Consider the following 24,565-nt stretch of genomic DNA (forward strand, 5'->3'; position numbering starts at 1 on the left):
TCGGTTGTACGTAATTATTTTCAAACAGTTGTTCTTGCTCTGTGTGTGACTTCAGATATAAAAGGCAGGAGAAGGTAAGAAAATTGGAGTTTGTAATGGTTTTTTTTTTGAGTTTTTCAGCTGAATTTTTTGCAGCTTTTTTGCTTAGCAGATGGAGATATAAAAACCTCTAAACTGAGGAATCCAGGGGAAAAAATCAATGGCTTACATACCTTGTCTGATAAACCCCAGGACAGCCCAGTGGATGAAGGGATACAGATGACGTTTTCAACCAAGTTGTAGTTGCATTAGGACAGGACCGGAATGTGCTGGTGCAGCTGTTCCAAGCTCTGTCTTTTGTGCAGAGAGGCTCCTGTGATCTCTACTGGCTCCTTTTTCTGTACATAACTGACTTGAAGCACAATAAAACCACTGAGAGAAGACAGACATCTTTTACAAGACTGCCTCTCTCTCTACAGACATAAACAAATGTTTAAGGGTTTTCTTACAATTCAAGCAATCAAAATGCATTCAGGTGTGATAAAATTACTCTGAGATCATACATAGGAAAAAAAGCCAGTGAAAGCTGTATGTTCAGAATGGAATTGCTACAGAACATACTGGTTTCATCAATTTTCATTTAAAAAGGAAAACACTTTTTATTCTGCCCTTAGAAATACGGTGCTTGTTTTACCTCACACCAGAGTTCACAGTGAAGTACTGTGCTCCCACTTCTATCCGGTACTTCTTTCATAAAGTTCAGACTTTAAATATTTTAAATATTCTGCTATTTGGGCAAGTAAAGTCCCCAAAATAGATATCAGAACGCATTATACGTCAAGTTAATGTTCACCTTGCTGGTTTTGGCTGTTTTTTTTTTTTTTAAAACAACAATCTCTGAGAGAGAGAATTCCTAAGAAGGTAAGTTGAGGTGTGTCATCTTGGAGTACGACCTTTAGAATTCTGTGCTATGCCATTGACTTGTGTTATTAAAAATAATGCTTTATGTTTGTAAAGGAGACAAGAGAGTAAAATACCTATATGTATGTGTCGGTAATAACAGCATCACATCTTGCTGCTCAAGTTTGTTTAATAGAGAATGGATGCACACTGTTAAACCTGCATCATACAAAATTAGTGTCAATTAGTTGAAGACAATACTGTTAACAATTCTTCGTTACCATAGGCATGGAATTTTACATGGAAACACAAAGAAAGGGCGTCGGAGCAGTCTCAGCCACGAGTGCGAATACAAAAGCATTTCCTAAAACTTGATCAGTCTTAGTGGTGCCTTTCTCCCCAGGAGATCCCAGCTGTTCTGCACACTGCACAGCTCAAGACCTGCTAGAGACAGGCAGTCCTTTTGATTGTCACTTTTCTTTCTGGCTTAGAGCCGCCCCTTCTCCATCCTTATTATTTTGACAGCAGCATTTGATATCTTAGAATCCCTGTCTGTATCACAGTATACAACGAATTGTAAATTATGTGCTATCCTTTCCTGGTTTTGTCAAGAAAATACTCAAATCTGACCAGTAAAGGTGACCACTGAACACTCCTTATACAGCCAAATATTACTACTAAAATCTAGCTGCCTGCTCAGTTCAGCCTCTAAAAGGTTTTCAGATGAGCTTGCTTGTTCTAGGTTAAGCACCGCTGCTGCTCACAACAATTAATTTGTGCTTTTACATGACTTTAGGTTTGATTGGTTTGTAAGTCAAGCCACCACGAAGGCCTGTATTCCCCTTCCCCTGAAAACAGTGACCATCCCTCCCTCAATACTGTCTAGGACTCTATCTGCCATCTGGGACATCTGTCTGTGAAAAGTTTGCTGTCGTGTGGTCTGTTGGTTTGTATGGGCTAAGGAAAGTATCTCAGATACTACGGAGATGCTTCACTAAAAGCCAGCTGTGCCCTGGTCTTAAAGGCTACCGTGACCTTCTAGAGCGAGTAGACAAAAATCCTTCCGCCGAGTCGAGCTTTCGCTGAACTTCTCTCTGCTGCCACCACAACGTCCTTCTGCGGAGACACAGAGCGGACGTCAGCAAAACACAACTGCAGGTGCACGATTGCCTTGAGCTTCCCTAACAGAAACCAGAGTTTGTGTCAGAGAGAAACGCGATGAGGAGAAACGAGACAACCCATCATCCCGTCAGAAACGCGGTTCATTAGCAAAATGATTCGGCAAATAGACATTTGGGGAACTGGAAAAAGCTGGAACCAGTCAAATAAATCTCTTGCTGATGTAAACTCTTCCTTAGGGGTAAGATCAATCAGATGAAGCTGGAGTGTGGACTGGATTGGTGCCGTAGCAAAGGAACACAACTTCTTGGAGAAAGGCCTCCCTTGCACTGATGCAGAAGCCATCAGCAATGCCTTTGGTTTAGGTGTTGGATTACGCTCCCTAACCCAGTTCAGGAGTATTTACATTTCCAGGTGTTGCTCCAGGGCATGTTTAGACAGCAAGAACTCAAACACCCTGCCCCATCCCTGGAAGTGTTCAAGGCCAGGTTGGATGAGGCTTTGGACAACCTGGTGTAGTGGAGGGTGTCCCTGCCCATGGCAGGGGGGTTGGAACTGGATGATCTTTAAGGTCCATTCCAACCCAAACCATTCTGTGATTCTATGAAACACGATTTGCTGAAGACCAGTCGCACACCTCCTCAGCCTAATACTGAGCCTCAGTTCTCACACAGGCTACGTCAGAGTAAGCAGAACATGGGGCTCCCCTCAGCTGAAGGAGCACTAAGTAACTCTCCAGCTGGGAAAATGATTCCTCAGTGCATCATACAAGCACAGGGATTGACTTCTGGTAAAAATAAAAGGCATCTGAGGGAAACAGAGAAACAGGTACACAAACACTTCTGGGCCACTCTCTGCTTGGAAATACTTGACACGTGAACAGTGGTCACTACGTGACCTTTCAGCAGGTTCCTAAGCAGTTTAGGTTTCGGGCCATTTTAAAGCCATCTCTTTCAATTCAGGTGCCAAAATTTTGACAACTCCACAGCTCATCCACCTATAAAATAGTTCTAATTACCAGTTCAGAGAGTGACTTAAATGAAAATTAACTATGGAAGGCACTTCTGCAAATGAGTACGAGATGTACGTGAGATGTTGGCTACTATATGCCAGTGAGATAGAAAGATGTTACAAAGCAACCGACTACAGTAATTTTTCTCACCTTTCTTTCAGATTTCACAGTGATAACAGAACTCCCAAATCTTGATAGTTCCTGTAAAATATCATTGCTTGTTATAATGCTGTTGTGATTTTTAGAAGTGGGACTTTTTTGTTTCTCACAGTCATTTGTTTTCTGGTTACTTACTTCAGGAGAAATCAGGACATACTGTGCCTGGAGAAGAAAAAAAAGGAGAAAAAGTGGAGAACACCGCACTAGGAGAGTAGAAGACCAGTGCAATTATCCCAGCTCCTAAACAACAAAACAATTCAGGAGCAAACAGGAGGAGCCAAATCACACAGATTCAGAAACATAAGTAACCACCTGCTTTCTGAAACAAAGTCAGAAGTTGGACGAGGCCCTGAGCAACCTGATCTAGTTGGAGATATCCCTGTTCCTTGCAGGGGGGTTGGACTAGATGACCTTTGAAGGTCCCTTCCAGCCGTAACCATTCTATGATTCTATGAGAATGCACTGGATATTTGCACTGGACGTCACGAATTAGCTGTCATTATGACCTCATGTCCTGATTTCCCTTTTATGTTTTCTTACCCAGTCCTCAGGACAGGGAGATATCCATGACTTGCAGTGGCCCGTCACATTCCCTGGAGATGCCTGCTTTCCGTTGTAGATGTAAACGCGGCCAGCGGCCCCACCGAACAGCACGGAGGCAACAGCGTCAGTTCGCAGTGGGGATGTCACAATCATTTCATCTGCAGATGTTACAGGCACGACACAACACATCAGAGGTGAAATAATGCTCAACCAAAACACGAAGAGCTGGCATTGACATTCGTCTAGATGCCACAACTCCTATTGATGATGACAGATAAAATGTTTCAGTTTCTAAGTTGCGTGGGATTTTAGAGATGCCTCCCCACCAGGCACAATGCAATACTTGTGCAAGTCAATTGAGGAAGTAGACTGTATTTAGCACTCATATAGAATCATAGAACAGTTTAGGTTGGAAGGGACATCAAAGATCATCTAGTTCCAACCCCCTGCCATGGGCAGGGAAATCCTCCACTACACCAGGTTGCTCAAAGCCTCATCCAACCTGGCCTTGAACACTGCCAGGGATGGGGCATCTACAACTTCTCTGGGCAACCTGTTCCAGTGCCTCACCACCCTCAGAGTGAAGAATTTTTTTCTTATATCCAATCTAAATCCCCTCTTTCAGTTTGAATCTGTAGGTGACCAGTCTTCCCGTTGGCAAAAGTAAAACATTCCACCTCTGATCTGGATTCATCAATCTTTACCTAGTCCATCGTTATCCAGGTCACTTAAGTATACATCTCCCCCAAAGCGAGAAAACCTCCTGTCCCCACTGAACGTGCTGAGCAAAGCAGGCTTGGTGCTGTCTGTCAGATCGTACAGCAGAGCCAGGCCAGCCTGGTGCAGCACTGAGGATATAAATGCAACCCTAGACAGGCTATCTGGAAAAAAAAAAAGTAACAGAAGTTGAGCATCAGACACAGGAACTTAGGTTTAGTACTTGCAATACATGGACAGCAGATAATACTGGCATTATGTAACACGGACAAAAATAATATAATAAGATCAAATGTTATATAGCATTAACACTAATTAGCATAGAAACAATCTCGTAGCCAGGCAAAAATGCATTCAAGTTAAAGACAGAGTTCTACATTTTGACTTTCCTAATTCCTTCCTACCTACTGCCAGAGTAAGGACAAAATACTGAGTTAATTCCAAGAAATAGGCAGTCTACTAGGAAGTCACTGCTACATAAATAATGCAAGGTAATAACGCTGCTAAATTAATTTTAAGGAAGAAAAACACCCCATCAATGTTGAGGCATAGTACACAGGACTCTACAGGTAAGGTACTTGTAGGTGATTACAGTGATTTTTTATTTTTTTTTTTTAATTACATGGCAATTATAAGGTCCCTTTTCTAACTTTTAATTTTGTATCTATCCTCTGGCCATATAGAAACAAATGTCCCAAAGCAGAAATGGTTTCTAATTTTCAGAAGGACATACCTGCAGTAGGTGCACCCACCACCAAAACCGTCCTTGTGATCCCAGCCACAGACATCACACCACTAGCCAGGGACAAACCCATTCTGCCCATCGCCTGTTAGATTTTTAAAAGACCTGTGTCACCTACAGAATGTCACTTTATTTGAAATTATTCATAAGGTCCCATACTGTAGGAGGAGCCCTACCTTGTCTCCAGTTACAGCAAACCAGTGCTTTGTGCTCGGTGGGTTATACCCATACACCTTCCCAACACTCTGTCTGACATCCGATGAGAAGGGATTGCAGCTTGAATTACAATGCAAAATACATTTGTATGTAACAACATATTCAGCTAGGATCGCTCCTCTTAAAATATTTTCCCCTTTTCCTTTGGAATAACAGTGGCTGCTAAATTCTAGAAATGTATTTGAGTAATTCCCGTGCTTATTCTAACTAGTTATAAGACATTTAGAGCACAGACCTGGTCTGTCTATCCACTTCTTTACCACCTAAGACATTTTTGTGTTTGGTTTGCTTTTAAAAACACTATCTCAAAGTGCTATCTTTAGGATTATTTTAGGCATGCCTACCTGTTAGCACTTTTGTGCCCCCTCTCTGCCTCCCAAAGAAGACCCAACAAATTCTTAAGTGTCTCTAAATAACAAAGACCCTCTCTATAAAGGGTCTAAAGACAGTCCCCTCCTCCATGAGGACAGATGAAAGCATAAAAATAGGAATTTAATAAAAAATATTCTAAACAGGACAAAGAGGAAACTTCCTGAAAAGCTGGAATTCTACAAATCTTAACCATTGTAAAGTAGGGCAGAATGGAGAAGAGAACAAGCTGTGACATACAACACACCCAGCACAACTCTTCCACGTAGGGCTACCAATCAGCAGCAACGTGACGTTCTCCAGCTGGCAGCTGTCAAGTGAAAATCCAAACCAAGCATAGTTTTCTTCCCCTTTCACCATCCAGTTGGCATCTTCTACTGACAGAAGTCCTGACAGACCAGAAAAATACGAATTAAATCTTGGTGTACCTTGGCATAGAAAAATCTGTTAACAATCCTGCACTGATTCATCCTATGATGAGCTTCTACAAGCAAAGCAGCATCCATGGTATGGCACCAGTTATCACGATCTTCGCTTGCTCAGCCTGCACCTGTACTGGCTGGTGACAGCCTTTATTCACCAGCCTCCTCCTAAATCCTTGCAGTAGCCTACAAAGCTCTCAGTCAAGTCAGCCCTAAACTAGTGACTCCTCCTTAGGGACAGGACAACACTGGAACTGTTTATCAGAACTCGTAATTCTTCAAGGGTTGTGGCGAGGGAGCTTCAAATAATTCTGCCTTTAATTTAAATAAGTCATTCTGTGTTTTGGGTTTGCAAATATGTCAGTCAGCAGTGTTTTGAAACCCATTTTCCTTGTGGGTTCTACAAAAATTAAGTGTTATTGGAAATCTCAATTACATGATTCTGACGAGGTTCTGAATAACTGGGTGGAGCACCTGCACTGTGGGCAGAGACTAAAGGACCAGGATTTATTCAGCCTGGAGAAGAGAAGGTTTTGAGTAGGCTCAACAGCAGCCTGCCACTACCCAGGAGGAGGTTAACGAGGAGATAGAGCCAGGCTCTTCTCAGGGTACCAGGGTACTTAATGCCTTCTGTGCCTCTGACTTCATTCTGCATGGAGGTGGGAGGGCAGCAGACAATGAGCATAAGCTGAAACAAGACAGGTTCATACTGCCTGTAAAAAGACATTTTTTTCCCCTATGAGGGCAGCCAAGAAGTGGAACAGCTGCCCAGAGATCACCTTCTGAGATCCCTTCAAACCTGAATTAATTAGGGACAACTGAACCGTCACATAAAATATGGGAGGATTAATTTACTCCATAAATAGTACCTTGGTCACTCCTGTTGAAATAAGAGTAAAATGCAACCACAAATCCTCTCTGCTGCCCATCACCAGGTGCATATGGAGAGCCCACAACCAGATCAGCATTTCTGTCCCCATCAACGTCAGCTGCCAGGAGGGACCAACCAAGATTACAGTAGGAATACTGCAATAAACAGTGTAAGTGTGAAATGGAACTGAAACCACCAATTCTGTAACTAAATAGAGCAATTTACTTCTAAAGAGCTAACTTTTTCTGCTTCTGATCAAATTACCCTCGCATTCCCTGACTTCAATTTTGTTTTCTTTGGGGTTTTTTTGGAGGCTATGCGTCTTTCTGGTCACCCTGCTGCCTCCTCTGCACTGGAGTACAAATGTCTTTCCCACATACAACCAACCCAGGCAAGCACCTGCTTGCATTATCCCCATCAGTCTAAATTCCCTTGCAATTATCATAGAATGGTTTGGGTTGCAAGGGACCTCAAAGATCATCTAGTTCCAACCCCCCTGCCATGGGCAGGGACACCCTCCACTACACCAGGTTGCCCAAAGCCTCATCCAACCTGGCCTTGAACACTTCCAAGGATGGGACAGCCACAACTTCTCTAGGCAACCTGTTCCAGTGCCTCACCACCCTCTGAGTGAAAAATTTCTTCCTTATATCTAATCTAAATCTGCCCTCTTTCAGTTTAAATCCATTGCCCCTTGTCCTATCACTACATGCCCTTGTCAAAAGCCCCTCTCCCTCAATTATAAGTTCGATTTTAACATTCTTTTTTTTAAGCCCACAAGCCCCTTTGCCCTTTATCTCACCTCCTGCTTGTGTAGCCCTGTGTTAGCCTGATTAACGTACCTGGCAAGTTATGGTAACATTTGGTTGAGATGCCAAGCCTCTTCCTTCAGTGCCAAAATACACATACACAGCACCCTACACAGCAGGAAAAGCAAATACAGCATGAGAGCCTCTGCATGTCAGCAACAAGTATGAAATCCAAGACAAAGCACAGGGACTGAAACAGTTCTGCAAGGGCTATTAACACAACTGCATTTCTCCTATCAGAGCTTTCTCATAATACTGTCTTTTCCACCCCAAACCTAAGAATACCCATGCTGTAATGGGTACTGCTGTAATCAGGCAAGAAACTAGAGAAGTACATTTTCATCATACTGTGAGTAAGGAGCAAGGACAGTATACACACATTCAGGTGGCTCAAATTTTGTTAATTATTATTTAATGCACACAGTGCCAGGCACAACAGGTGTATGCAATTTTCCAAGCTAGTGGGTCTACATAAAAGCATTTAAATTCCTATTTAGGCAGCTAAGTTGGTATCTGAAATTCTGGAGAGTTTTAAGCTTAATGGATGTAGTTTAAAGCAAAACATTTTGTTCACTTGGGCTGAAAACACATGGGCTTATCTGGTAGGCTGCAAGTCATTAAGCCTCTGTAACTTGATTATTTTAGCAAGTGTGTCTGTGTTCACATCACATTTTAGATATCATCTGTTGGCCTGTAACAGCAGAGGACAAGGCTCACTAAGCCACGTGGTCCATTCCGGACACTCTGTTCCTAAATAAAAAGTCATGAAGGGCTCCTTACATTTCCACCACATCAGTGCTGCAAAGTTGCAATCTGATTTGGATTTCTAATGTGCAAAAAGGCACTTGAAAGAGAAATACAGAGAGCTGTCACTGCTCAAGTTAAAGTACCCACAAAGGTTATAAATTACAATGTCGCCTTGAGGAGCAACAGAAATTCTCATTTCACTGTTCAAAAAAATATATATCAATAAAGTGTTCTATTTGGAGGGAAAACCCATGAGTGTGGCTTACTTTGTAAGTAAGAAACTGAGATCCCACAGAAGGTGCTCCAATTGCCAGATCTGGCACTCCATCCTCATTGAAGTCCAGGACTGCCAGGGAAGAACCAAACCTTCCTGAAGACTAAAAGAAGAGGGATTGCTCTCATGAAAATAGACATTTTCAAGAAAAAAAAAACAACATCAAAAACTAATGCACATTTGCAATCACAGCACAGGGAAGGGCTGGCAACAGAGATGACAAAAATCTATCCCAGTGATTCTTAAGGTTTTCTTAGGGTCACTGTTCTCCCAAGTAAAAATTGTCATACTAATACACCACCTCGGAGTCAACTGGTCTATTTGAGGATGTGGAGGTGTTGAAATTTAAGATAACTGAGCACGATATGGTGCTGCTTTGCTGTTTGCTCTCCTGAGCCTGGGGTACCGATGATGTCAAGCTTATGACCTTTCCTGGTAACAGCATTATGGCTATGAACCACTACAAAGCTCTGTAAGAAGACAGCAGCTGTTACTTCACAGTTTATAATCAGATTAAAAGGAAATGTCTCTCATCTCTCTCTATTCTCTTCTTTGTGAGTAAAGATCTTTTCTACCGAGGATCATCTTTATTACTCACAAAGATCACTCGATCCTGCTTCTCACTTCCAAGCCAGTCACCGGCATGTCAAGTTGTAGTTTTCCCTTTTTTTTACATAACAATGGTTTTGTGAGAAGTTATGAATTAATGAAAAAATGGAGCTTCAAAAGAATTGAAACTTATATTGAATTAATGATTCCAAATTTAAAAGGAAGGGAAAATCACAGTATTTTCTTAAATGCATGGACCCAAATGAGCTATACTACAACTTACAGAGAGAAACTACCTCAGTTTTATTCAAGGGCAAATCATGCTCTAATACCCACTTCTCTGGCACAGTAATAGAAGGGAACTTACAGACCACCATTGCTTTAATTGTTCTTGAGACTCCAGTAACAGTCATTTTTCTTCACGAGCATATGACATCCTCTTACCAGGAGGGGCATTTCACGAATAATCCTCATACATATTAATGATACTGTTGCTCAGTCAAAATTTACCACATTTTCAGGCACAAAAAAAAAAAAATAAAATTAAGTGGCAAATATCTGACTTGACCCCTCACCTGATGACCCTGTAGTATCTGGTCAGCTTTCCCATCTAGATCCATGTCCTCTGGCGGCAAACCTGCCTGGTTGCCATAGACCACATACACCCGTCCTATCTGAACATGGCCCAACGTGCTGTACCCTGGTGCTCCAACCACCAGATCTTCGTATCTGTCCTGGTTTAGGTCAGCTGAGATCATTGCCCTTTACAGCAAGGGAGTCAACAAAATCATAGCATGAGCTTCCAGACTACGACATTAGCAGAAAATGAATACTTTTCCTTCTTTCAGGCAAACCAAGACCTGTCCTTCCCCATCTAGTTTTGAAAAAATTTACACAGCGTTTTTTCCTATTATATAATTGATTTTTGTTTTCTTGAATTAAATAAAAAACAAAGCCTTGAAGATTCAGCTTCCATTAATGCAGCTGAGATTGGTAGGAACTGCTTCTTACTTACTGGCACAAGGCACCTGCGAGCAATCAGAGCAAGGAGCACGAAAAACAGGCTGCTTGCATATGACATAGAATACAAAACATGAAATTAAGTATCTTTTTAACTGAACCTCTGATTTAGTCAATGGACTTAACACTGGACAAGCAAAGGGATCACAGGTCTCATGTTGGAGTTTAGAGACTGAACACGGAGAGAACAAACTACTGTTCATTTGGCTGATGTGAAGTAAATTCAAGAATTACATCTTCAGTTTTTGAGTCAGAAGAAATAAAGCAAGATGAGCAGCAAAGCAATTTTTTTTTTTTAATCCTTCCTATTGCAGGTAAAGCTAGAATCTCTCTGGAAAGAGAGAGAATATGCCTCTTTCTGTGTCCTGAATTATCTTTGAACTCCCTACTAGTGTTGTAGTGTTTCCAAGAACACTCACTAGGCACCATCAGTGATCAATTCAGGATAGACAATAAATTCTGCCCAAACAACAACCAATAACCAAAAAAGCATAACAATGTCCCTATACTGTTCAGAACTAGAGCTGATGTTGGTTCCAGTTTTGGTTCCTTCCATTCTGAGCTTGATCACACAATGAAACTGGGTGATGAAATTTTGGGTATTCAAAACTTTCAGAAACTAAAAGGGAGGTGAGAAGAAAAAAATTACCAACCATCCAAGTCTGGCATAGGGTGAAGTGAGAAAATATGAAACCGTTGGCTTGGAGATGTACTTAGAAGATTTTTGCTGTGCAGCTGCTAACGCTTTCCAGACATTGGTTGTAAAAGCACGGTTTATCAAGTGGAGGGAATTCTGAAATAAAAATAATAGAGAGACACAAGAATGGTTAAAACACAGGCTGAAACTCTACAACATTATGGAGCACCTCAAAACCAAGTCACCAACAGTGGAAATCACCACTTTGGCCTAAGTGGACTCTGACTCAGGTCACAAGCACCATTTTAAAAAGAGACAAAAATCTGTACGCTCTCAATGGAGCACTGCTAATTGACCACTGCTGGGAATTCTCAACTCCAACAATCAATCATGTGATTCTGTAAAACGTAAATATTAAATTTTAAGTAGTAAAGGTACATTTTGTCATTTTTGGCACGGCAAGATGTGTTCTAATTTCACTAGACAATGAGCAAAGTGTAAAAAGTGAATATTTATGATGTACACATAAATACATAGATTAACAACAGCTGCTGGAATCTCACAGGCTACTGTTAACATCCAGAGACCCTGCTCCATCACGCAGCATCTCAGATAGAAATGAAAATAATTTTATGTAGAGCTGAGTTTTCCCTGACACGCCTGTCACTTCTCACTTACTGTTGCCCAAGACTGTATGTTGAAGTGGACTCCTCTCTCTGTATAATTTACATCCTTTTCAAGCGTTTTTGTCAGCAAAGAAGTTGTATTCTTGCGATGTTCATTTTTTGTTTGTTTGTTTCTGCAAAAATAAAGAAGGCAGCAATAATATGATGGAATTAATGACCTGAGTATCTGACAAAGCTAGGAGAAGCAATCATACTGCATGCAATCAGCTGGCCATTTCTCACATATATAAAGGGAGTTCTCAAGAGATACCAATGAAGCTGGTTTCTCTTGAGATGTTTGCTAGAGAAATACATACACTTGTGCTCCAAGCAGCTGAGTTCCATATTTCTGTACATAAATCAGGAGGTAATTTAGCTATGGGAAGGGTGTTGATGCCTAGCGTGCAATGAACTAATTCCACATGCTCAGGAGAGGTATTGTATTTATTCAGGCCTGGGTGCTCGGTGGACTTTCCACAGATCATACCGACCAGGAGAGAAATTGCAATATTATAGAAGAAATATTATACAAGAAATATATTACATGAGATCCAGCCTACCTAATGGATCACCTCACTACGCTAGGTCATTCTTCTTGGCTTTGGATCAGAACTTACTGCATTTGCACCAGTTCTTCTCGTGGTCCCTGGTGGTCTTATGAGGCTCTTTTGGGGAACATCCCCTTCCTCATTTATTCCTTACAAGGTACTGGTTCAACTCAGGACACAATTGTGTACTTGCTCCTCAGCCAGGTCCACCATCCATTAACCAAGAAGAATATACGTCCTTGATAAAACAATATTGGCTCTACTTCAGGCATTGTTTATTGTTCTATCATATACTCAAAAAAAGACCAAAGAGAGAACAGATAAGGAGAGGACTGCTTGTGAGGAACAGCTTGTGAGGAGGGAGGATGGTTTGTATCAAGGGTACATAGGAATCAGCAGTTTCATGAGTAGCAGAGCAAAGAGTAACAATCAACTAAATTGTGAAGACTTAACACTTCAAGTGCTAGGTAAGTATTCTTGTCCTTAGGCTGGAAGGTAAAAGTCTTGTACATTCTGCACAGTTCTCCTATATGAAGCTTATTTATTCATGTCAAGAGAATTTCAAATTCACACACAAAAACATAAACCAAAAGATCTCTGATTTTCAATAGCTCACTGTCCACATTAGTGGAGGACTCTCCTTGCATTAGTAAACCTTTGAACCTCCAGAGCTGTACTTACACATCGCTGTCTTTGTTCTCCCTTGTGCAGTTTATAAACAGAGGGTTTTCAGGCAGGAAGCAGCCACTAAAGAAATACGCAGAATGCATTTTAAAGGTTTTCCCAATGGTGAAACTAAAAATACAACTTTTATCCTCACTGATTCCTCTGTTAGAAGTCATCAGTTTTCTCAAGAAACCCTGCTTATTCAAAATCAGAACATCGTTATAATCCTGAGAAACCTCTTTGATATTTATTTTAATAACCTTGATTAGGTTCTATGTGAATCTCACATGTCTTTATACAAGTCTTGAAGGACACTTACTATAACATGTCCTGCTAATTCTAATAATCTAAAGCACTTTTTAACGAAAGTGCCATTCTGGAACAAAGAACACAACAGATTATGCCATATTGTGTTTCAAACATCATTTCCCAAAACAGCTGCAGTGATATTTTCCATATAAATGGAAGGATTAATTGCCACTACTGGTCTTAGAAAGTTATTTACAGCAAGGCTACACTTGTAACAGAGTAACAAGGCTAGAACTTCTATAAAAATACAATATTCTGAGTACAAATCTGAGCTTCCAACACTAGAATATGCACTCTTACTCTTTCTAAACCTATTTGCCTCACGTGTCTGAAGGCAGTACCCCAAGGAAGAGACGTCTTTACTGGCTGATGGCACCAGTCAGAAGGTGCAGTCACAACTCCAGCTCAGACTGCCAGGGCAGGTAGAACCTGAGGGCACAGCTTTGCAACCCTTGAGTATGTCTTAAAAAAATGCCCCAAATTTTCCCTGTCAAGATTCCAGAGCCTTGCCTGGGGAAAGGAGTGTCAACATGTAACAAACAGACTCAAGGCTCGTGAAATCTCTGTATAAGAGACAGCCACAGAAATCCCTTTGTCCAAGTGAGCACCTCTTCTAGGAAAGAACTTGCCTTCAGAAGAATGATTAAATGGGTGTCAGAACTCGACCACTGTGTTTCATATTGCAGAGAACACAGCTATACCTGGTTCCATTCTCTAGCATATGGCTTGTCAGCTCAAAAATATTGTTTGTCCAGAACGCCATGTCATCCACCCCTCCGAGGAAATACTCGTGGAACTTCTCCACCAGAAATGGAGATTTGCTAGCATATGTTGGAAAAAGCTAAGAGACAAGTAACATATTTAGCAAGATGGATTGCATTGTCTTCATGCTATATGTTCACGTTCATAAAGAAAACAGAAGACCAACCTTGGCAACAGCGAGCCTTTCTCCATGCCTGGGAAAAAAAAAATCTTCAGAAATAAATTTGCTTCATTTAATAATATTTAATTCTTTAAACAGTTCATTTCAAGGCTTCTGTATGATAAATTCAAAAGCAGATGTTGCCAGATACCAGAAGTCTCTTTTGAATTATTCTCAGACTTGAAAGGATCTACGTAAAGTGTAGGTAAGTCATCTACTCAGGTATGTACACTACTCCTCGAGTACATGAAAATTATTTTGCTAACATGCCACAATGCAACAGTTCTTGAAGACACAGCTGTTCTCACACGAATGGGCATAAATATGTTAAATGCATAAACTTGTTAAATAGCTAAAATGCTCAATCTGTGGTGTAATAATGAATTTAAGTTATTAAGCCGTCCAAATTTGTATCCTAGCCATTAAAAAATTCAGACGTTTTGTGATTTTGGAGTCTAGTAGGGGTTTTATGTTGCTGCCCTCCATGCATAAGTTTCTGAGCTAGCATTTCAAATAGGATTATCATAATTTTCCTATATATGTTTCACTTATGAAAACTGCAACAAAGCTATTCAACTTACAGCTCGAGGAAGAGCAGGTAAGTACAGTCAGTAATTGTGCTTTCAGTTATGATCTCTCTTCCATAAAACTCCTTGTAGATAGCTGCTAGGTCTTTGACAGGTACATACCTAAAAACAAGATGAAAGTATTATAACGAGAGTTTTTCCACATCGCCTGATAAAACATCACAGTTTTTGCAATAAAAATAGCTGGCTTTAAAATATTCTAAATTTCAAAAGACTATAGAAAGTCAAGAAGATTTACAAACGCCAGAAAGAACAGGATTGCTGGGGCACTTACTCTGCACAACATTCTCTTCCTGTTTAGGTTTGAACTCAGAAACCTGTAGAACCATTCCCCTATGACGACTGCTGGTAGAGTTCCCACACATCCCACACTGGTTCCCTGGCTTGGTGATCACATAATCTTGGAGGATGTCCTCCAGCTCTCCTCTGTGCCAAATCTACTCCTGGCCAAACAGACATTTCCCACAGCTGTGCCAGAGTTTTCTTAATGAACTGTGCCTTCTACACCTACATGAACTACACCCTACTTAAACAAAACAACTCAAATGACCTACTTAATCAGCAGAAAAAAAGGCATGTGAGTTTTTTATTTCAGTTAAAAACTGAGAAAAAAAAAGTGTATATCTGAAACTACTGCTTTTTTTTAATGCTTTTAAAACCTGTCTGAATTCCACAGCATCTATAACCGTAAGCATCCTCAACGTCCAAAACTTTGAAATCTAAGTGAGATTTGAGTTACTTAACTAATTTCTAGGACATATCAGTAAACCTTTTTTACTGATTATTTTATATCTAATTACCTATACTTCCTTTCAGAGATAAAGAATTTAATCTCTCTTGCTGTGTTCCTATATGTAAAACTCTTTTTTCTTCTGTCCTTCCAGTTTTTCATGTCAGAGAACAGTAAATATGCATACAAGGAATGTCAAACTCCAATTTTCCAATAGCTGCAAGGGTTTCTTTCAAAAGCAAGATGAAGCAGGATAGCATTTGCTAAAATACAGTGAGTACACAGAGTAAGCTGAAATAATTATTAAAGAAGGTAACCTCATTATCTCACCAATTTGATGCCAGATAACTGAAGTCCAGCTCAAACTGACTCAGTACATCTCCTCCTGCAGATGGAAGAACGAAAAAAAACCCACAAAGCCCACCAAACCAAACCAGTTAAGTATCCATCATTGATAACAGCGTGGATGAATCTAGGGATGGCTAAGCTGTCTGTGTTTACATGGTAGATTCTCCAGCTGTATATTTAGAATATATGAACAGTTCACCTGAAAGTATGCTGCATATTTTATACTTCCAGAGAACAAGAATAATATAAAAATTTAAAATCACAGTAGTGACTCCATTTAAACTTCAGCATCCTTCAGCCTGTGTTTTGGCTTTATACAAGTGTCCATATGCCCTATGACATCCCCCGAAACACAGGGCACGAGGACAGGGATGGCAGGGCTTGGCAAGCTACAGGGGCAGAGTGAGAATATAGTGCCATATAACTCATTCTTAACTCCTGCATGGCACAGGGTAAGGGGAGAATCACCCACTGTGGTTTTGAAGGGGACTGGTTATTCCAACAGAAGGATCCATGATCAGCAAACAGAAACATTACCAAAATCACCGACGTTGTGAGCTTCTGAGTACGAACCATTAAAATCAATCTGGAGAAAGAGAAAAACATGAGAACCGTCTCTTTATTTTACTCATCCTTCCTTACAAACAGATGAACAGGAACAAATTGTCCAAGCAGCCCTGAAGTTGACAGGTCCCAAATCTGACCAACTTCGTTCTTATGGAGGTTGTGACACTACGCCTCCCTGAAAATCTTCCTGAAAAAGGGCTCCAGCTTCTCTCTTCCCTCCCCACCAGAGTCCAAAGCTAAGCAATCAATTCCAATAAATCCAGTTATACCAATAAATATAATAACACAGGCTTACTTCTCCCATGGCCTTTAGAAATCCTTGGTCGACACCCAGGCTGTGCCAGCTAACATCTGCCACCATATGTGAGGCAATTCCAAACAGGAAAGCCACCAGCTTCTCTGTAGCCTACACAACAACAATCCACTTGTAGTAACATCAGTAATTTTACTCCTGTCTTTAGGAAGAGGTGAGCATTTTACATTAGTGCATTGTATAAGGTCATAGGTGAGAAACTCTTGCAATCGAAGGAGTTAGCGTGACAAAGTCTTGGTCACTCTTTCCTTGATGCTGGAGTTACTTTTGTGACTTGAAAAGCTTTAAGCACTTCATACAGTCCAAGGCCATAGAATTACATGGTTGATGTCACGACAACTTGTGTACTTCAAGCTAGGTGTGTACTAAAGTGTTTTTCTGGACTGAGGACAAATACTTCCACCTCCATGGAAGGAACTCTCTCTGCCACCATGGATGTTGTGCAGACACACAGAGGAGAGAAAGACATTCCTATGCAAGTGCTGTTCAGCACCTGATTAAACCCAGGTATGAAAATACTCATCTTACAGAAAAGTTATTTGGAGTAAACTTATCAGCAACAGTGATTCCATTTCTCCAGAAAAGACTTCTCTGCATTGAATCACTGTAAGTTCCAGAAGTCTTTTAAAAATCTATAATTGAATCATAGTTTTGGACAAATTTATACTTTCCAAGGCTTAACAGTTCACAAGATCTGTATCAGCAATGGCCAGTCAAAAGGCAGGCTTGATTTTATTTTATTTTTTATTTTTATTTTTTGTTTTGATTTTAAAGAGTGCATGGTCTCAAATGCTGCTCCACCTGTATGACTCTCCTGAGCAGAGAGAGAATGGCAAATCCTCCAGTAAGGAAAAGACAACAATATGACCTTTATCATAATCCTCAATTTGACAACTTGTTCTTCATCTCCTCCTATGTAGCTCATATACCATAAAAAAGAGCAAATCAGGACTAAGTCCAAGATTTCACAAGTAAGAATTCTAAAAGACACCTGGTTTTTGAGTGGCAAACATCCAGGTCTGATGATAATGCAAACCCACCAATCACACTGGAAAGTTTGAACCTATGAAATACATCATAAGCACCAGACTGCATTGGGTATAACCGATATGGAAACCACAACTTTGTTGTCTGCTAAAGACGAAAACAGGATTTCAAATTTTCCTATATCAGTGGAGACTTTAAATTAAAAACGTGTATTTTTTCTATCCTTTCCAAAGGATGAAATTGCAACAAGCAAAGGTGAAGAAAACAGTAGAAAGCAAAGTCAAAAGTTAAAGAAATTTTCTTACCTCTTCCCAAGGCTGAGGATAATTCCTTCTGATGTAGTGAATACTTGTACTAAGAAATGGTGACCAGTGAGTGTCTTCAGACACATCATGGAATATTCCTATTGCAGTAACATTAGATCAGTATTTGTTTTTTTTTGGGGGGGGAATAAAAAAAAGAAAAAAAAGAAAAAAAGAAAAAAAAAATAAAAAGAAAAGATCCCCCGTTAGGCAACCTGGATGGGACAACCTGTGTGTCAGGATATAAATCAAAACCCATGACTCAGAACCAAGGAGAATTCTAGCTGCCACTGTGTGATTTAAGACTCTAAGTAGAACAGGTGATGAGAAAAGATGGGGAAAGTGTCCTTGGAAATACAAACAAGGATTTTGCAGTTTGAGGCAGGAAAAACAAAATACTGAGATAAGTGGAGGCACTGGCACTGACCTGAAAAACATGTAAAAGATGAGGTGAATCAAAGATCCTAAGAACACTTTGAATTTAATGGATCTGAATTTGCATGACCCACTAAAATAAACCACCTGCCACAGTTTAGACTTCCAGCATGGTCTCAACCATCAACTGGCCAGATATCCTCACACACATCACTGCCTTGTCTCTGGCACCTGCCTAAACATCCTAATAGCTTGGTGTTGGAGGACAAGCTGTCTTTGACCCATTTGCTAATTGCTCACTATCCAGATTTACTACTTTAGTAGCAAATATCCTGGAGCAAGACCTAGCTGGCTGTTTTATAGCTCCAGTGTTGCTGGAGAAGTTGATTATGAACAAGAGCTGACCTCGCAGAGCTGAAAAATCAGGGGACCAGCTGCATGTCAAGACATACACTTTACAGCCACTGCAACAGGGTGCCAATTTTGTAGTGCAGTCTCTAGATCTGTAAGCAACAAAACTAAGACTGACATTAATTTCCAACAGGAAAAGGCAAAAGACAGCAGTCTGGAAAAGAAAGGCTTTAAACTGGGATGGTACACTTTCCCCATCCTCTGCAAGTCCTACACTATTTCAGTTTTGCAAGCTTTTAATATTCTCCTGTCACCTTTGTGACTGATCTGATAGAAACTAATACTTCCTAATACAGAAATTAGCTCTAGGCTTTCCCTAAGACTTAGAGAAAAGATCATTTTGTTCTCTCAATTTCTCCCCAAGACAGTACTCAGTCATCTGACCTAATTTAGTCAAACAGCATCCTTCCATCAAATTGCCCATTAAATAGTTACATTTACCCAAAAGTTACTTTCTTAAATCGTTTTCAAATGTATTATTTTCTTATCTAGTTCTACAAAAAAGCTCAAAATACTAACAAAAAATGGTGAATGTTTTTGCAGGAAGGTATTCTTGGTCATACTTCATTTCTTACAACGTAACTATTTTCAACTCTACTAAATTCTGTACGATTTTCACATAAAAATACAGTTGTTACAATATTGGACTGGTAAAGCTTTTCTTACCGCTTTTGCAGATTGAAGGATAAAAGGCATCAGGATAAATGCTCCCAGCCTGAAATGCATCCTGATGGTTTAGTAATAACTGGGAAAAGGATGGGGAAAAAAGGAATCAGAATGCAATTGCACAGCACAAAACCACAGTTCCCTACCAATACTGAAGATCAAATTTAAATATCCAGCAAGATACGACTATTATCTTGGTAAAATACATTATTTCAGTGTTGTCACCATCGCCCATCATCCTGCCCTGCACCACCCCTCATCAAAACACCTGTAAGCAAAATTAAGCTAATCAGTACACACTGAAGTTGAAAGGCCATTTAGGAAAATATTCATGTGATCTAACTTAGGTACTGGTGAAGGCACCTTCTGGAGGTGCCTTCCTCCTCTTGGACTAGACACAAAGCCTGGTCTGCTATCCTCCACCCTCTGCATCACAGCATAGCTGTCCACAGTGGACAATGTGAGTACTTCCCTTGAGTGATCTCCTACTTTGAGAAAAGATCAAAGAGTATTAAATGGTCTTCTTTACATTGTGCAAAAGGATATTAAAAAAGTTTTAAACACAAAACACATAAGTGTTTGGTTCACGTGTTTACGAAAACTGTTCACGTGCTCTGCTGGATACAGCCAATGAAAGAAAAAGCTATTTGCACCTAGCAGAACCTTGCTGTCATTTTGCTACCCTTATGTTTATTAAATCTCCTTTCCAAAACTCCTCTACTGATTCTTCTAATACAACTACCCACAGAGGGCAGGACTTAAGATGATGGGGAAAAAATGCAAGAAACCACACCCAGTATATACACATTATTCTAATCACTACATATTTGCAATAGTATTCAGAAGGACTTAAATGATTTTCAACAAAACAAAGTAAAAATATAGTCTGGGCACAATAGGTACACACATATTACTGAGAATAAATAATCACACAGAATGTTATCACAGAATGTCAGGGATTGGAAGGGATCTCAAAGGATCATCTAGTCCAATCCCCCTGCCAGAGCAGGACCACTTAGATCAGATCAATAAAGAAAATCAATAATAAAGATCAATAATAAAGAAAGAAAGGCGAGAAGATAGACAGAAAAACACTCAGAAGAAAGGCGTACACAATTAAGCAATGATGTATTTCCTACCTGTCTGTAATCAACATTCCCTTCACGCTTAATGAAAAATTCCAGACCTCTATGTGCTGAAAAACAACATATTGAATTATTGATAGAGTCTGGTTTCCCACCTAGGGAGCTGATAAGGAAAGGCTGTTTCTGCTGCACATCTGGACACCGAGGTCTCACCAGCCTCTCTGTTGCAGTCCCCAGCTCCCAAACTGAACAACGAAGCTGAAAGTGCTTAATGGCAAAGAAAAGGAACTCCCCGTGTCCAGAACGGAGCTACACCAGTGAGCTGACCCACATCACACCCAGCACGGAGAAAGGATGGATTACAACATCTGTCTGTAAAGGACTCATGTGAACTATACTTCAGTTTCCCTGCTGCCCTTCAGATCGAAAACGACATCTCAGGAATCAACATGGATGTTTAACAGTTTGAATAATTTTTAACATGTATGAAAAGCAACAAAAATCGAAAGTCGGCAAGGTAAATAATACTATTTGTTCACTGAATAGGCAGACATTCTTGCTGCCAAAATATTTATTGGGCAAGCATAACAAGAGAATGAAACAAACTGGCATCGCTTTTCTTTAACGAAGTCTCCTTCTAATTAATGCTAGATCCCAGAGGTAATCTATTAACACTATCCTAAAAACACCCAACATTGCCTCTAAAATTATTCAGTTGAAACCGCACGTATGCATTGTGTCATCTTGCCTTCCCACACAAAGCTTTACTCCTCGCTTAAAGCTATTTACAAACTGAGACTGATCAAGATAACCCAGAATATACTGTATTTAATTTGATTCTTACCAAATAAATGACATCACAAAAAAGCCCCATTCTCATTCTGGAATAAAATCTAGCCATAACTGCGTGGGTTTGAAAGAGCTTGCACTTTGAATTTTACCCACTGATCTAAACCACCCTTATACAAATATTTTAAGATACCTTAAGGACCAATCTTGCACCAAAACAGGAATAACTTAAAAATAATAATTAAAAAAGAAAGTCTATCATTTCAAGGCTCAGCCATTTCAACACATCCCTATTTCCAGTGTGGCAGACTCTCGGTTTGGCAGTTTGCTTTTCCTGTCTCCTGTCCCTCCCTGACTTCGCTCATTACTCATGTAGGTCCTAGAAGTTCACCTTCATGACAAATTTCGTGATGGATCCACAGAGACCTGTGGGTCTGCTGGGAGCCCTGGAGGGGGGAAGAGCCTCCCCACTCCGATCTGCCTCCAGCAACAAGACCACAGCATGGAGGACACAGCTGAGCTCACCAAACATCATCAACAGGCAGAGCTTTTCACAGATTTAAAAGTACTTTCAGAAACCTGTCCAGGATGGTGCTGGTTTTGAGTAGGAGGAGCTCCTTTCTACAGTTTCTTGGTTTTTTTTTCCTGGAATACTCAGCATTTGGATTTGGCAATAACTTTCAGTATCTTATCATCATGGCCTCTTATTTGCACATTGCTAAAAGCCTTGGGTTTAGCAACAGCAGAGCTGAAACCCAGTTTAATGTCATTTTCAGACAAATGGACAAAATTCGTTGTAAACTATGACCCAATAGTTCAGTGTACACACTACTCCTGAAACAACCAAGATCTTCAAATTATACAAATACAGGGTTTCTGCAATATTGTTCCTTGATTAGAAAAAGATTGCTGCTTTGGGACTGACGTGAAAGCTCTTGTTTCTCTTTTTAGATTTCTGGCAAATACACTCTATTCTGCCAAATCTGTTATATCGAGTGTTCAGAAGCTCATACTCAGTAATTGGAGCCCCAAGACTGCAAAGATTGTCTAACCTCAGGCAGTGTGACTTCTAGTGATTACTGTGGGTTTCTTGACATATCGTTAGATCTAAGGAACAAATTCTTCATCCTGAGGGTGGTGAGCTCTCAGGTTTCCCAGAGAAGTTGCCCAGAGAAGCTGTGGCTGCCCCATCCCTGGAAGTGTTCAAGGCCAGGTTGGATGAGGCTTTGAGCAACCTGGTGTAGTGGAGGGTGTCCCTGCCCATGGCAGGGGGGTTGGAACTGGATGATCTTTGAGGTCCCTTCCAACCCAAACCATTCTATGAAAAGCAAACGGTTGCAGGATGCTGACCAAGGGCACAACACTCAGTAAGGGAACATAATCTCAAATGAATGCCATGAATAATGCCAGCCTTTGACTTGTTCAAAGCTGCATCTATTCAGTACTTAAAGTCTGAGAAGATTACCTCAACAGAGACAACATCATATGTTTTACTATCTGTTAGAGCAATGGATTTGGAATCAGAAACAGAAGAACAAACAATTAAAACTGTCAATTCGTTATGGGTAAACGTTTCAGAATAGCCTCACAATACTCGTGAGTGTTCTTGGAAGAACTACAGCAGAAACCAGATTTTAAAATAACACATGCAAATAAGAAAACCAAACCAGAAATATTTCCCACTTTGATGTTCACTCAGTTCTCTCCTTCACTCTCTACAAATCTAGACTGTTCAGGCTACAGAGAGCAACCTACCAGAAAAAGACACAAAATTTTCATTATGTCAGTCATAGATACAAACATATCACAGCATTTTATCGATTTTATGCAGGTATGACAACATTAACACACAGTGACTTGAAAACAGAGCTACCACAAATGATCTGTGTTATTCTCTAGTTTAAACAGAACGATCCTATGAATTGCATAAAGCATTCCTCCTCCTTCTCCAAACCAAACCCTGGCTGCATAAACTCACAGGCACAAACATTCCAGTTACATAATGCCTGTGTTTTAGAAGATGGAAAAACAGGAGACCAAATCGATTCACATGTTTTGCTTATAAAACCAGTAAAGTTTCAAGCTCCAAAAGCAAACCACTCATCTATCCTACGTGTTACTCCCATTTTTAAAATTATGTAAAACGCTCCTTACTTTAACACTGTTTCCTCCCTTTGCTTTCCATCTGAATCTGAATTTACTTCTCTTCCCAAACAACTCAAAAGACACAAAAATTCATTCTGAACACGCCTTACCTATTTCGACATGTGTTGAAATTCCACTTGGGACACATCTTTGACAGAAATGGCTTAGTATAACCAGCAAACCAGACCAAATCTTCAAACCAGCCATGCTGCTGGCTCAAACTGTGATTTTTCGGAAGCCTGGAGCCGCAGCGCTGTGACCTTTGAAATGTAGGTTGCAGCTCGCCTCTCCTTTCAGACATACTGCTGACACAGCAAGTACACGAGTGCTTTTCCTTACCTCAAATCAACTAATTTATACAAAAATAAATAACCTCCAGGTGTTCTCCCCTCTGGAATTCTGTAACATCTATCTCTGGGGTTTGGGCAGTGTAACTGCCATCTCTGCACAGCAGCAGTGAGAATTCTGGTAACGCACCAAAGCAGGGCAGAGAAGAGCATCCTCCCACAGCTCATGGTGCACTCGCCTTACAACAGCTACGTCACGTTTCACAAAAAATTAAAGCCAGGTGCCAAAGCAGTATTAGTAGAAACGTTGTCCCAAATCCGGGATTCCTTTCCTTAGTGTGCAAAACTCCAGCGTAGGCACAGAGCCGAGGTGTTTACTACATTTTTGCACGAAGATGGGTGCCTGCCCAGAGACAGCACACACCAGAGCGCGCTCACACAGTACGTATTAGCGTATTTACGTATTCTGTGTTAATTCCCTCAGACAAAGGGTTAATTTTCCCTCTCCTAGCACGTCAATTAGTTCACATGCCCTGCGCATTGCCTCCACCCCTTTCTTTTGAGTCTGGGGGGTGTTCAGGGGAGGTGGTCCGTGAGCTGGTGGTTGCGGTCTCCCCCTGCCAGAATTACCATTCTCCCAGTTACTACTGCACGTGCGGACAATCCAAAACACGGTAACAAAGTTTATACATTTTCTGGGATGCTCCCCTTTCAAGAACAGCCAACTCCGCAGTTTCTCTGCTCATCACTCTGGATAATCCCTTCCAAGGATGGCCAT

At 40.6% G+C, this 24,565-nt stretch overlaps 1 protein-coding gene across 2 annotated transcripts; it reads right to left on the minus strand.

Annotated features, from left to right (window-relative positions):
• Positions 1 to 1,917: 1,917 nt before the first annotated feature.
• Positions 1,918 to 23,707, minus strand: GPLD1 (glycosylphosphatidylinositol specific phospholipase D1). 2 transcript variants are annotated; one of them, XM_086608953.1, is made up of 26 exons: positions 23,611 to 23,707; positions 20,621 to 20,676; positions 19,482 to 19,560; positions 18,033 to 18,130; positions 16,723 to 16,833; positions 16,398 to 16,446; positions 15,843 to 15,897; positions 14,777 to 14,884; positions 14,202 to 14,229; positions 13,975 to 14,114; positions 12,980 to 13,045; positions 12,488 to 12,490; positions 11,764 to 11,884; positions 11,102 to 11,241; positions 10,004 to 10,190; positions 8,872 to 8,982; positions 7,892 to 7,966; positions 7,048 to 7,204; positions 6,004 to 6,145; positions 5,348 to 5,447; positions 5,163 to 5,256; positions 4,417 to 4,593; positions 3,710 to 3,870; positions 3,305 to 3,331; positions 3,161 to 3,211; positions 1,918 to 1,995 (listed from the first exon to the last, which is right to left on the minus strand). In XM_086608953.1, the coding sequence occupies exons 1-26, from the start codon at positions 23,705 to 23,707 to the stop codon at positions 1,918 to 1,920; spliced, it is 2,511 nt and encodes an 836-aa protein (XP_086465079.1). The 2 variants fall into 2 exon arrangements, with proteins under 2 accessions (XP_086465079.1, XP_086465078.1); XM_086608952.1 differs by lacking the exon at positions 12,488 to 12,490 and having other exon boundaries at positions 11,764 to 11,894; positions 12,987 to 13,045.
• Positions 23,708 to 24,565: the final 858 nt, after the last annotated feature.

The sequence above is a fragment of the Tauraco erythrolophus genome, chromosome 3 (assembly GCF_009769465.1).
Source record: "Tauraco erythrolophus isolate bTauEry1 chromosome 3, bTauEry1.pri, whole genome shotgun sequence".
Lineage (NCBI taxonomy): Eukaryota > Metazoa > Chordata > Aves > Musophagiformes > Musophagidae > Tauraco > Tauraco erythrolophus.

Bases quoted from the DNA above. Each gene is read 5' to 3' on its own strand.
- GPLD1 (XM_086608952.1), bottom strand. From the start codon at position 23,707: ATGGCTGGTTTGAAGATTTGGTCTGGTTTGCTGGTTATACTAAGCCAT. The intron at 14,885-15,842 runs GTGAGATAATGA...TCTTGTTTTTAG, and splicing joins AGTTATCTGGCATCAAATTG to GTATGTACCTGTCAAAGACC. The intron at 11,242-11,763 runs GTAAGTGAGAAG...TTTTTATTTCAG, and splicing joins ACATACAGTCTTGGGCAACA to AATTCCCTCCACTTGATAAA.